Source organism: Eurosta solidaginis, chromosome 5 (genome assembly GCF_040869045.1).
Source record: "Eurosta solidaginis isolate ZX-2024a chromosome 5, ASM4086904v1, whole genome shotgun sequence".
NCBI classification, from domain to species: Eukaryota; Metazoa; Arthropoda; class Insecta; order Diptera; family Tephritidae; genus Eurosta; species Eurosta solidaginis.
Window position 1 is genome coordinate 141,558,577 of NC_090323.1, and position 14,124 is coordinate 141,572,700.

The following is a 14,124-nucleotide window of genomic DNA, read 5'->3' on the forward strand; positions in this document are numbered from 1 at the left end:
AATCGGATGTGCACAGCTTGGGACTCTTCCACGACTGTGTTAATAGAGGGATAAGTTGTCTTGGTTCTAGTGATATTAACATCCTCATTTTAAGGTGCCTAAAATGCCTTTTCTCAAAGTCATTTATAGTTTGTAAAGATAGATTCAATATTTGGAAGAAACATTAGCTATTAAAGCTTCAGGTGATGTCATAATTTCTCAAAAAATTGTAGGAAAAGAAATCAAATCTGTTAGTAAAGAAATAGGAATTTTGCCATAATAATTTCAAGAAGTTGTTTAGCAAAAGCTGCTTCTGAGGTGATTACGCCAAAATTCCCTCTCATATTTCTAAAGAGAGTAAATTTTTGTACGTAAAGCCGTCTAGACGAAAAAGCACGCATTTACTTCAACTGCGGCTGTTCCAGCAAGTAACAGAAAAACACCACCTTTGGGATGATCATTACACCTTAAAATTGCATCATTTAATGTCAAATTAAACAGAAATGTTTTTTTCCGGTTCCTCCATGCGTATCCAAAAATACCAACTCTAAAGATAACATAGAATACTAAAGGAATAACAGCATAACCTAACTCTGCAATCAAACTTTAAATTTTACATTATTCCATTTGTATGGGAGGTGCCACGCCCCTTCTTACTCACCCCTTATATTCTTGGTGGTGCTAGGGATTGATCCAATTTAACTCTTTACTGGATTTCAATGTTCTTGCAAGAATACTTCCAGAGTTATGCCGTATGAAACATTCCATTTCTATGGTCACCCTCTTTTTTTATATTGAAGTTATGTTTAGCCTATGACCTTCTTTGGAAGGTTTCTAGTGGGTGATTCAAATTTAGTAGTGATCGGCCGATCCCTTTAGGGCGCAACGCGATTTATACCTACATACAAACATTCATAATTTTAACTTTATATATATATTTATAGAAGATGCGGATAGACTGAAGTTAACAAAAAATTTTAACGGCGGAAGATTACTAAACATCCAAAAGGAATAACAGCCAAACAACTATGTAGTCAAACTTTAGCTGTTATAATAACCTAAGTTTGTACGGCAGCCATAGTTCTGAAAATTCCCATTTGTAGGGAAGACGCCACGCCTCCTTTTCCCCAATTCCATATTTTACTGGAGGTGTGAGGACTTAACCTCATATAGCTCCTTACCAATTTTCATTATCCTACCATTACTACATCCAGAGATATGCAGAATGAAAAATTCCATTTGTATGGGAGGTGCCACACCCCCTTCTCCCCACCCCACATTTTCTTGGTGGTGTTAGGGATTGACCTCATATTACTTCTTACTGACTTTCAATGTTCTAGCATGAATACCTTCAAAGTTATGTAGTACCAAATACTCATGGGAGGTGCCACGCCCCTTTTATATATCTATATTATTTTTAGCCTATGACCATCCCTGGAATTTGAATTTGAATTATATATATATAGATAGATGTAATAACAAAGGTGATGTCAACAACATAACCTCACTTTTTCGGCAGCTCTAAATGCCAGTATTTACGTGTATTTCAAATGTATTAAATTTGGATTGCTTAATTTTTCGTACAAATTCTTCAAATAAATTAGTTTTCTGCAAATTTTTTCTATATTCTGTTAGGGAATACAAAGCTACGTTAATCTTTTTGGTTAAACAATTCTAGTAACGGCTTATATGGTTATAATATTTTTAAACGTATAGTAAAATCTACTCCGATCGTAGTAGAACTCAAAGGCAGTTCTGTATGATAGACAACCCTCTAAATTATGCATGCCGAACTTGTCAGAATAAGGGAAAACGTCAACGGGATGAGAACACTTGAACATTCATTTCATCATGGGTTTTATCAAATCGCTCATTTGCTGCAACGTCGTCATAACTCAAAAAACACACTTTTCCAGGAGAGACATTCAAAGATTTTAACTGCCATATGTTGCGCATATAAAGGCATATTTTCATTTATATAACACGTGTTAAATTTTTAACTGATCACGAAGATTTTTTTATACAACAGATCATGATATTGGGTACGTTTATATGTTATTAACTCAAAAGTCATGTTTTTTGAGTTATGACGACGTTGCAGCAAATGAGCAATATATGTAATACTCCAATATTGCTAATAGAAAATGCTCGCAATGAGTTTTGAATTTGAAATCAAAGCAAAACAGCCTACAAAATTTGTGTGATTGTAGCAGCATAAGTGTGACAAGAAAAAATTTAAATTTAGGTACATTCGATTATTGAATACAAAAACAAAAACGTTTAAACAGCAATATATCGGCACTCTGACGTTTGGGAATGTAGCTAGTCCTTTGTAGCAATATAGGAGTATTACATATATGGGTTTTATTATAATTTGATGAGAAAGCTATCGTTTTTCGATTTTCCTTTTCATAGCAACATTGCTGAAAAGTATTCCTCAAACATATACAGCATACAAATAGTTAGAGGAGCAACATCGTAAAATATAGTTACGAAATCCGAATTTTATTTCTTCGCAGGTGGTACTATCGGAGCATGGGGACTCTTTCTTCGAGAAATGGGTACGAGAATGTATGGCAGAACGTAATAAACCAAAGAATCCACGCAATATGATTGCGCTCTGTGATGAACAAATTGTGGATGAGCTGTTGTTAAGCTTACGAAATCCGGAAAGCCAACATAAGAATAGGCAAATTAAAATAATTGTAAAAATTGGTGATACATTTGAAACTAAAATTCATTATCTCATTTCAGTAATCTGACATGGCAAGATATCTGTTTGAATTTACCTGGCGTACTCAATCATGTGCTAATTGCATGGGAGAAGGATATTCTTACATCTACCGATGTTAAAAGTATATTAGAAAATATAAAGCGCAGAATGTTTGCGTTCTCCGTTTGCTCTACTTCATTTTTGTGTGCTTATATGTATTCGGTTCGTGAAAATGAGCTGCTCAAGCCATTAAATATGATTCAACAATTTCTAACGCCGCTTAGTAGTGAAGAAATGACTTCTCAGGAAAATTTAAAAGAACGTTTGGGTTTGTCATTTCAAATTATACGTAAAATGCAACAGGATGTACATCCAGCGAGTAATCTAAAATCACGTAGCATAACGCTAACACAGAATCTTGTATCCCAAACACCACTCTCTGAACAATTTCGGGAAGTATGGAAAACCGTGACAGAACACGGCTGGTTGCCAGTGATGTCGGCACAAGTGTTGGAGTCATTGTTGCAGTCAGGAGGGCCAACTTGGTTAACAAGACATTTGATACAGGAAATACTTAACTGCAAGTATTCAAAGGTAAATATTATATACAATTTTTTTTAAATAAACAAAAAATTTACGTTAGGGTGACAGTTGAAACTAATCGAGTTATACTTCACCAACATTCTTTCTGGTTACGACGCTATATTGGCGTTTTTGTTTACGCTCCTTATTTCCCTGACTAAAGCGTCTTTTTAATGATTTTTGAAAAATATTGTAAAATGGTCATGGCACTGCCCATATCGGAAAACGAAATTTTATGTATCCCCTTTTCATAACTCTAAACTTATGAAACGATGAAATTTTGATAGAAACATACTCGTTTACCCAAAGAAAATGGGTGCCAACGAAAAACGCTCAATTTGAGGCAATTGTGGAAGTTTAAGGGATCCTTGGGAAACACATTTAGCATTTTAATAACGTATCATGCATCGTTTTTATTTTTTGGACCTTTTCCAAAAAAGTTCACCAAAAAAAGTAAAATGATCCAATTCAGATATTGCTTGTAGAGTCCGGTTTTAACGTTTATTTTCGGACTTTTAAATTAATTGTGTGGATTTAATAATTTCTTTCGGACTAAAAAATTCAAAGTCTGGAAATAGTTTTTTCTTTTATAAAAAGGAATAACAGAAGGGGTCCCTGCCCTCACTGGGTAAGCACCTTGTCGGTGGTGTGAGGGCCGCCCTTTCGCCTCATAGGCAGCGGGATGTCGGTGACCAAATACTGCCAACCCTCTAATCCTGGGTGTTAAGCAGAACGTGTCTTCTGAATGATTTGCAACCTAGGAAAATATTGATGGCCTTATCACAGTAAGGGGGGCTGCTGTACCGGACGGTTCTTGCCCTATTTTTAATACTGGACCGCTGAGCCCGCCTTGTTGGTCAAGATAAACGACTTAAGATCATATTTTAATAAGGAGGATGGTAGACGGGGAACGTAGTCGCAAGCCAAGGGAGGCAAAAACGCAATTAGTGATGCGTCGGACTCGGGGAGCGAAAGTAGTGGAGAGCCAAAGAGCTCCGTGATGGAAAAGCACACAAATGCAAAAGAATAAGTAGCGAGTAAGAATTTTCCAATGCTTGGGAGCAGTGATTAATCCAACAGAACTGGAGAGCGAGTGCTTGGAGTGAGTTAGCGAGGCGGTAGAAGTAGGTCAAAGTCAGTTCAAGAGGCTGCTACGAGAAACCCTCGGTATTGCAATAGCTTCTGAGTTTCCGCAACCCAGTTGTCAACCTCACTTACGCGAGGGGAATCCTGTTACAAATATGAACTAGGGGTGGGGGCGGAATGACCTAGAAGGTTTAATGAAGTCTGTTAATCGGTCCCGAGACGGTCGAGCTAGTACCTAAATGGTCCTTTGTTACCGAATCATACCGGATCTATATCCGGCAAAGGACCATCAATATCGATAAAACTTCCCATGGGGTTAAATGGGGTTACAAACGCGAGTCACTCCAGCTCAACTTTGATCTGGGTCATGCGCGGTTCCAGGGGGCGGAGGATTTTTTTTGTATTGACTGTAATGAAGTATATAATACTAATCTACATAGAAGTTTCTTATCACACAACGGATTTTTACTAATTTTTAATTTTTCTTGCTTTTTTACGTTATATATATATATATATATTTTAAAAAAATCCCCCCCTCCCCCCTAGAACGTAAAAAAGCAAGAAAAATATTAAACATCTGTTTTGTGATAAGAAACTACTATGTAGATTGGTATTATATATGATGAAATAGGATTAATATTCTCCATTGTATTTGTACAAGTGGCCGTTTTGTGTTGGCCAGTGCAACGAATTCCCAGTGACGAGTGTTTTCCTTCAATGTTACTTGTAGACTGAATTTCGATTTCATTCTACATGTTGGCTCCCTTGTTGAAAACCCCTATTATTAGCATACAGACATATCAGTTGCATTCACACTCATTACACTCGGGACTACGTTCAGCCAAAGTGCACAAAGGTTTCACTCATACAATATTTCATTTACTAACATTTTTAGTGTTCTCTCTCTAACAGATAAGTGTCAATTGAGTACCGTGTGTTAGTAATGGACAGATTGTTGAACCTTGACAATATGAACAAGGCGAATTGCCAACCACTCCTGTCAACTGAAAACTTAGGGAAGGTGCACGCGAAAATAATTTCATACTACGACATATGTACATATACTTCATTACAGTCAATACAAAAAAGTCCCCCCCCCCCCCTGGAACCGCGCATGATCTGGGTACTGTAACAGGTTAAACTCTTACCTATCCAGAATCAACACCGACATACAAAACATATGTCCTGCTTGTAATGTGTCCCCACATGACACCAACAATCTCTTTAAATATGTTGTGCAACCAACGCCTCTAACACCCCTCATTATGGTGCACTCCTGTTGAAACAGCAATTATCCTTGGACTCCCGTTAGAGGACATTGATGACAATTTTTGATTGGTCGCACCTGTTGGATGGGACGAAGCACTGGTACAACAAAACAAACATAACACTCCCCAAAACCTCCGGGGAGTGTCTTTATCGTTAATAAAACAACAACGACAGAATGAAGAGGCAACGTTCGACGGAAAGCAAGACAATTAGGTCTAAAGCTGTAGGACAGATGGGCCCCAGTAGCAAGGTATTAACTACCTCGAAAGCTGCAAGTCAGAGGGAGGACGTTAAAAGTAGACATATGCCAACCAAGGTTGTGGAAGTAGGATATAAGCCAAAAGAAGATAACGCTAAGGCTCTGACTTTCTCGGAGGTGGCAACTGGAGGGAACACTGAAACTCCGGCTGTTCCCGATAAGATGAGTGATGTGGCAAATAAGTCATTGACTGTGGCGCTGATTGAGCGTAGCAATCCTTTCAGGCAGTTGACTTCAGAAAAGTGGAGGTCTGTAGAAAAAAAGCTTATAAGCTTCATGCTCAAGATGACGCGGGAAGAGCCAAGTCAGCGTCTTCCAACCTTTGATTCGGGGGGCTGGTACAGTGGTTCAAAGATTACAGCGTGCTACAACATCTCGAGCTTGCGGTGGCCAGGGGAAGTGGTTCCGAACCTCCAAATGCAAGACACGAACGCGCGAACGAGCTGGTGGATAGAGCACAGATACCAAGCGTTATGAAGTCGGAGGATACGCTGCAACTTCTGCAGAGTCATAACCCGAATATACCGAAACAGGTTTGGAAGGTACGTGCTGTATCTCGGGTGGTTCAAGATCTTGTAGTAAAAACCCAAGTTGAATGTTAAGGCCAAGGGACCCTCCAATTCTTTTATATTTGATAAAAGAAGTGAGGAGCCAAAATTTCAGGGTCATAGGTCATTTGGAAGGCAGTGCTCAATGCTGTTTAAAATCTGAAAACTAGAATTTTTCTGAAATTTCTGAAAAAATGATTAGAAATGTTAGGATACAAGAACCTTAATATATATGCATGTTTTAAATTAGGAACCATCTTTAAAATAACTACATTTTATTGTGAATATAAATAATCAATATGAAGTCTTTATATTTTTCCTTTGGAAGTGGACGGTTTCTGTAGGCTTTCTAAAACGACCTTCTTTGTTGGTTCAGTCGGAACTTGTTTTCGGTTAGCCTCTACAATCTGCAGCAACAGCTGTTTTTCCTCCTTATCATTTGTTATGAGTTTGTTAAAATTTTGAATTAGTTGAACGCCTCTTTCGGCGATGTCATTCACCACTTTGATTTTATTAATTGTATTTCTTGCCTCTTTAAACTCTGCCTTCTGTTCCCATTCACTTGGGTGTTTGTCCAAAAAGCTTTGCTTAATGTTTAGCTTAGTAAACAACAACATTGTTCTACTAGTAGCAAAATCTGCAAATTCACATTCATCACGTAGTAAATTGGCATTTCCTCTAATCATCTTCTCCGGGGCAGGGAGAGACATCTTATTCACAATGCTTACTTTGTTTTCATGGCTCACTTTTGTGGAATAAAGTGATAATCCGACCAGCTCGTCGCATAGGTACAACAAATGTGGCTGCACATTTTTTTTGACGGTTTTAGCTATTTCTTCATCAATTGCGCAGTATTTCCCAGGCTCTTTCCAAAACATTAGGTCATTGAAAGCTGCATTGGTGCTGATTGGAGTCTCTACCCAGTTTTTCACGTACAGAAGTGCTACAAAACGAATAAATCTATCCAATTTTTTTTTCTCATTGTTTGTGAGATGATAAACCCCTTGGTTTTGGAAAAGGTGCAATTTATATGCATAAATAAGCTTAGCCATCCATCGAGCGTGATGTATTGGCCCAGGTGCTCTCCAGTGCATATTTTCCATTGGTTGCCCCAACACAACCCTCACTAGGGTAGGCACCTTGTCGTTGGTGTGAGGGCTTAGCCGAACTCCATAGCGCCCGACTATGAGGCGGAGCTGTTTAGGACTGACATCTACGCCGTTTCGCCTCATAGGAGGGCGGCGGGATGTCGGTGACCAAGAACTGCCAACCCCCTAATCCAGGGTGTTATGCGGACCGTGCCTATTGGACGATTTGCAGCCAGGGGATAAATTCGGCTGTATTCGAACGGAGCCTTCCCGATACCGGGCCATCTCGGGAAGTATTTATGGCCTTACCGCAGTAAGGGGCGCTGCTGTGGCGGACGGTTCTTTCCCCGTATATAATACTGGACCGCTGAGCCCGCCTTGTAGGGCAGGTGGTCGTACGACCAAGATGAACAACTCATTACCTGAATGTAATAAGGAGGATGTAAAGAGGAGGACTGAGTCGCAATCCAAGGACGACAAATACGAATTAAGCGATGCGTCGGACTCGGGGAGCGAGAGTAGTGCTGATTCAATGAACTCCGTGTTGGAGAAGCACACAAATGAAAACGGAGTAGAAGAGTGGAGAAGGGTACGGAGCAGAGGAAGTAAAAGAGCTCTCTCGCAGTACCGTGCAGCACTAAGAATTGTACAACGCTTGGGAGCAGTGGTCGACCCAACAGAAGTGGAGATCGAGCGCTTGGAATGGGCCCATGAAGCGGTAGAAGTAGGTCGAAGGCAGTTCAAAAGGTTTGCTGCGAGAAACCCTCGGTTCTGCAACCGGTACGAGGAGGAAGAAGCGTCGAATGGCAGAATGAAGAGGCAACGTTCGGCAGAAGGCGACAAGCCTGCTTTCAAGAGGCAGAAAGGACCCAGTCCTAGAGCCGCGAGGCAGGGCAGTCGCATAGACAAGACAAGTAGGCCCAAAGCTGTAAGACAGATGGGTTCCAATAGCGAGGTAGCAACTACCTCGAAAGCTGCCAGTCAGAGGGAAGTTCCAACTACGGAAGTAGGAGATAAGCCAAAAGGAGATAACGCTAAGACTCCGGCTTTCTCGGAGGCGCTAAAGGGAGTTAACGCGAAGACTCCGGTGTTCTCGGAGGTTCTAAAGGGAGATAACACTAAGACTCCTGCTTTTCCCGAGAAGATGAGTGATGTGGCAAAGCAGTCACTGACTGTGGCGCTGGTTGATCGTAGCAGTCCGTTCGGACAAATGACTACTGAAAGGTGGAGATCTGTGGAAAGGGAGCTTATTAGCTTAATGCTTAAGATGATGCGGGAACAACCAAGTAAGCCCCTTCCAACCTTTGATTCGGGGGGATGGTATAATGGTGTGAAGATGATAGCGTGCGACAACATCGCGAGCTTGCGGTGGCTGGAGGAAGTCGTTCCAAACCTCCAAAGGCAAGGCACGAACGCGCGGTTTGAGGTGGTGGATAAAGCGCAAATCCCCACGGTACCAAAAGTTAAGGTATGGATACCATGCGTGATGAAGTCGGAGGATACACTGCGACTTCTGCAGAATCAGAATCCGAACATACCGACACAGGATTGGAAGGTACTTACTGTATCTCGGCCTACCGAGGATGGTCAGTTCTACATCTTCCAAATAAACAAGCAGGCGGAGGATATTTTGTACACGCAGCTTGGCAAAATGTCCTTTGGCACTGGCAAAATTTACATGCGACTCAGGAAAAGAAGTCCCGAGGATAAAAATCCTAACACGCTGGAAGTGGGCGAAGTCGAAAAGGACCTCAGAAGCCTAAGGGAAAAAAGACAGGTGGAGGTCCCCGACGTCACCACGAACGTGCTAGCAGAGGACCAACCGCTAAATGGTGCTGTGACTCGCACAGAGGAACACACGGCACAACATTCACGAGGGGCTGAAGGGGGCCTCGAATACTCTAAACCAAAAGGGCAAGAGGAGGACGACGACGTCAAGACGAAGGTGCTGGAGGGGGACAAACAGCCCAATGGTGCTGCGAGTCCTACAGATAAACCTCCAACACAGTAAAGTGGCGTCGAGCGAACTCCTCCTAACCCTTGAGGAGGGTTCGTTTGACGTGGCGCTGATCCAAGAGCCGTGGCTCTCATCGGGAGGAAAGGTTTCTGGACTTAGCGCGCGCGGGTTTGGCGTTTACTACGCACAAACGGAAGGACGGGTGCGAGCTGTAGTAATGGTAAGGAAACAGCTGCATTCATATATGCTGCCTAATTACACCACCGAGGATCTCGTAGCGGTGGCCGTTGAGCAAAAGAATAAGCAGGCATTTATCCTGGTGTCCTGCTACATGGCCCATGCTGCGGAGGTTCCACCGATGGAGTGCAAAAGGCTAGTACAGGAGGAAGGGCGCAAAGGGCGGTTGGTCATAAGCGCAGATGCAAATGCGCACCACAATGCCTGGGGAGGAGCAGATACGAACGAGAGAGGCGAATCTCTATTTTGTTACATCCTGCAAACCAATTTGCAGATAGCCAACAGGGGAAATGTTCCTACATACATTGGTCCAACATCCAGCAATGTTCTGGATATTACATTGAGCTCCGAGCGTGATATATCAAGGTATGATTGGATGGTTCTCGATAGACCATCCTTCTCCGACCATGCGTATATAAGCTTCAGCATCCCACTAAAGAGGGTAGAGAAGGGAGGAACCTTTAGAAACCCTAGGGCAACGAATTGGACTAAATTCCAGAAACATGTAGAAACGAAACTGGGACAACCCAAAGAGGTTGCTAATGTAAAGGAACTGGAGGAGTCGAATGAATTCCTAACAAGGACGCTTATGACTGCGTATAACAAAGCTTCCCCTCTAAGAAGATTCAGAGGAAAAGCAAAGCCGCCATGGTGGAGCAATGAGCTGAGTCTTCTAAGAAGACAGGTAAAAGAAATGTTTAAACTCGCAAAGACCGCGGAAAGCGAAGCGTGTCGGGACGAGTACAGGGATCTACTGAGGATCTACAAGCGTGAAATTACCAGGGCGAAGAGAAACTCATGGAAAAGTTTCTGTACGGACATAGAGTGCTCCAGTGAAACAGCACGGTTGAAAAAAGTCCTAGCAAAGGGAAACATAGTCCAGGGACTAATAAAGAAAGAGAACGGGGAATGGTCACGTGATAGTGAGGAATCCCTTGAGGTGCTTCTCGATACACATTTCCCATCGGGAGACGGTTTAGAAGAACCAGCAGACATCACTCACACTTCGATCACGGAGCTAGTGGTGCCGGGCTTGGTGACGGATACCAAGATCGAGTGGGCAGTGAAGACGTTTTCTAAGTTTAAATCGCCGGGCCCAGATGGTATATTCCCGGCCATGCTACAATTCTCAAGCAGGGCGGTCGTGGAATGGCTTAAAATAATATTCGATGGGTGCATAAGACTGAATCATGTTCCGCACTCTTGGAGAACTGCTCGTGTAGCTTTTCTACCAAAGGCGGGGAAGATCGGTCACGTGTATCCCAAAGACTATAGACCCATTAGCTTAACATCATTTCTGCTCAAAACCTTTGAGAGGCTGATAGATGTGTACATAAAGTCCAACGTGGATGGAAAGCTGCTCTCCACAACACAGCATGCGTACACCAAAGGCAAGTCGGTAGACACCGCATTGCATAGGGTGGTAATAAGCATAGAGAAATCCCTGGAATATAAGGAGTATGCTCTAGGAGTATTCTTGGACATTGCCGGGGCTTTCAATAATGTTGCAAAATGGGCGATTATGGATGGTCTTAATTACATTAAAGTACATCCTGCCTTAATCAGATGGATCGGCTGCATGTTAAATTGCAGAAAGATTACATCACAATGGGGATTGTACGAGGCCACGAAATCAGTGGACAGGGGCACGCCGCAGGGAGGGGTGCTATCACCTCTGCTGTGGACACTGGTCATCAACCAACTGCTCAGGCAATTCGATGAGGGACCCGTAAAACTTACGGCTTACGCAGATGACGTTGCAATTGTCATAAGTGGAAAATGCCTTCCAACGATTAGTTCTTTGATGGATCGGGCGCTTCGGGATATTCATACCTGGGCATCTAATGTCGGGCTGAAAGTCAATGCGGAGAAGACGGATATGGTCTTGTTTACAAAGAGGTACAAGGTCCCAAATTGGACCAGGCCTAAGTTAGGAGCGGTGACCTTACAGGAGAAACCTTGCACAAAATATCTAGGAATCATCCTAGACAGTAAGCTGTCATGGAAGCTCAACGTGGAGGAGAGGGTCAAGAAGGCCTCAACGGCACTCTATGCATGTAAAAGAATGCTGGGGTGTACGTGGGGCCTATCGCCCTCTCTTTCTCATTGGGTTTTTACAGCGATTGTAAGCCCTATTCTATACTATGGAGTTCTTGTTTGGTGGAAAGCCACAAAAAAAACAACATACCTCAAAAAATTAGAGGGGGTATGCAGACTATCGATGCTTTGCATTACGGGAGCCCTGAAAACAACCCCGACGGCTGCACTGTATGCCATTCTGCACATTCCACCTGTAGACCTGGTAGCAAAGAACACAGCATTAACGACCGCAACCAGGCTCGGTGCTTCGGGGCAGCTTGAGCGCCAACCATATGGCCATAGTAGTATAGCGTCCTCAGTCACAAGACGAACAGACTACATGATTCCCTACCTGCACTTTGAGGGAGATCTTAAGGCCACAATAGAGGTGGACGGTTGGCGCAAGGGTGCGCAAATGGCGGACGAGGCGATACATGTGTACACCGATGGTTCCAAAATAGTGGAAGGAGTAGGGTCTGCGGTATACTGCGCTGATCCGGAATTAAGCAGATCCTACAGGCTGCCGGATTACTGTAGCGTTTTCCAAGCGGAAATATTAGCCGTAACCAAAGCAGTAGAAACCCTGGAAGAGAATAGCTTAAGCTGCAACCGTGTTAACTTTTATATTGACAGTCAAGCAGCAATTAAGGCAATAATCTCGCATAGCACAGCATCTAAATGCGTGTTAGAGTGTAAGCAGTCTCTGGAGAGAATCGGGACAGGGAGAAGCATACATCTATATTGGGTCCCAGGGCATATGGGAATAGATGGGAATGAAAAAGCGGACGAATTAGCTAAAAAGGGCGCATCCCTTGAAGCTTGCTCCGTAGACGTCCCAATTAGATTGGGCGAGATTAAGCGAAGGCGAGAGGTGCACATGATCGACCAAGCAGAAAAGGCGTGGGTTCAAGCGCGGGGCTGTAAAGTGTCGAAGATTATGTGTAGGTCTTACAACCTTAGACTAACACAGTTGCTTCTATCATTAAAAAGAGAGGACTGTAGACTCATGACGGGTATTCTGACTGGACACTGCCTTCTGGCGTCACATGCCTTTAAATTAGGCTTGGTCAGTGATAGCAGGTGTAGGAAGTGCGGGTTGGAGGAGGAAACGATCGAGCACGTTCTGTGCTCGTGCCCTGCACTTGCCAGGCTAAGACTCCAGCTATTAGGAGTGATACAGCTGTCAGATCTAGAAGCAGCAAGTGGCTTAAGTCCTAGGAAGCTTCTAGTATTTGCCAAGAGGACGGAGTTATTTTATAACATAGGTCCTGGTTTTTGATAGGGTTTTTCAGTTTGGTCGTTAAAACAAACTTCTGGTAACACTACGGACTCAATCAGTCTATGTGAGGTCCTCATGGACCGGCCAGTTCAACCTACCTACCTGCCCCAACACAAACAGCGTCAGTTCAATAAGTTCGAGGCAGTCATCTCGAGGATGATCTTTCTTACTTAGATGATGAAGCACGGATTCGATGGCATTATTTCTTAACTCAGCTTCTACAGGAGAAAAAATTAATGGGGTGTGGTCTGATCGATCAACTTCATTCCATGATTTCTTCAACCTTTTAAATATGGGAATTTCAGGAGAGCTTGAAGGTTCCAAACATAATGTAAATACCTTGCTAAAAATTATTTGCATTATTTGATGGCGACATGGCAACCATAGAAGTTGTTTGTTCTGCTGTTTTTCAATGAAATTGCATACACCATTTTTCATACCGGTGTTGGCGCTTATTGTGCCAAAGCCCATACCAATGACTTTATCATCGAGATGCCATGTCTTAAGAGTTTTCAGTATTGCATCTCCAGTTTCCGTACCTGTTGCACTAGCCAATTTTGGCACCCCCAGCTGTTTCTCATTTGCATCACCATAGGAAACTAGCACTTGTAGTCTGTAGGCTGATATAATTCATCATCAGTACCATTTTTGCATTGCTTTTGGAACTTAAACCATCATTTAAGTCAGCATCGGGTATGTTAATGGAAGAAGTAGTGGATTTTGCAGCAGACCCCAACTTTTCTCTTCTCTTCTTTTTCAAATCTTTCTAGTGATCTTTCTTGCTTTCTAATATACTCTTTGTCTTGAGATGAAATGATAATTTTTCTGTCAGCTCTTTAGTCAACTAAAAAATGTTTATCTTGCTCAATTTTTATGAGAATTAGAGCATCTGAACATATGACATTGCCCTAAAAAAGCTTTTTGATTTTGTCTACAAATGATTGTTCGTTTGATCTTTGTTTTTCTGTTCTTCTGCCTTTACTTTTCTTTAAAACTAGGCACCAAATAAACAAGCAGGGGATGAGCGCGGTCGAAAAGGACTTTGAAA

The 14,124-nt window shown here is 42.4% G+C and overlaps 1 protein-coding gene across 2 annotated transcripts in view; it reads left to right on the forward strand.

Moving 5' to 3' along the window:
- Positions 1-14,124, forward strand: part of MED24 (mediator complex subunit 24) — a 266,977-nt gene that overhangs the window by 222,266 nt on the left and 30,587 nt on the right. For both annotated transcript variants that reach the window (XM_067787769.1, XM_067787770.1), the window contains 2 exons: positions 2,499-2,668; positions 2,734-3,286. In XM_067787769.1, the coding sequence (XP_067643870.1) occupies positions 2,499-2,668; positions 2,734-3,286 (723 nt within the window). The remainder of the gene's footprint in view (positions 1-2,498; positions 2,669-2,733; positions 3,287-14,124) is intronic.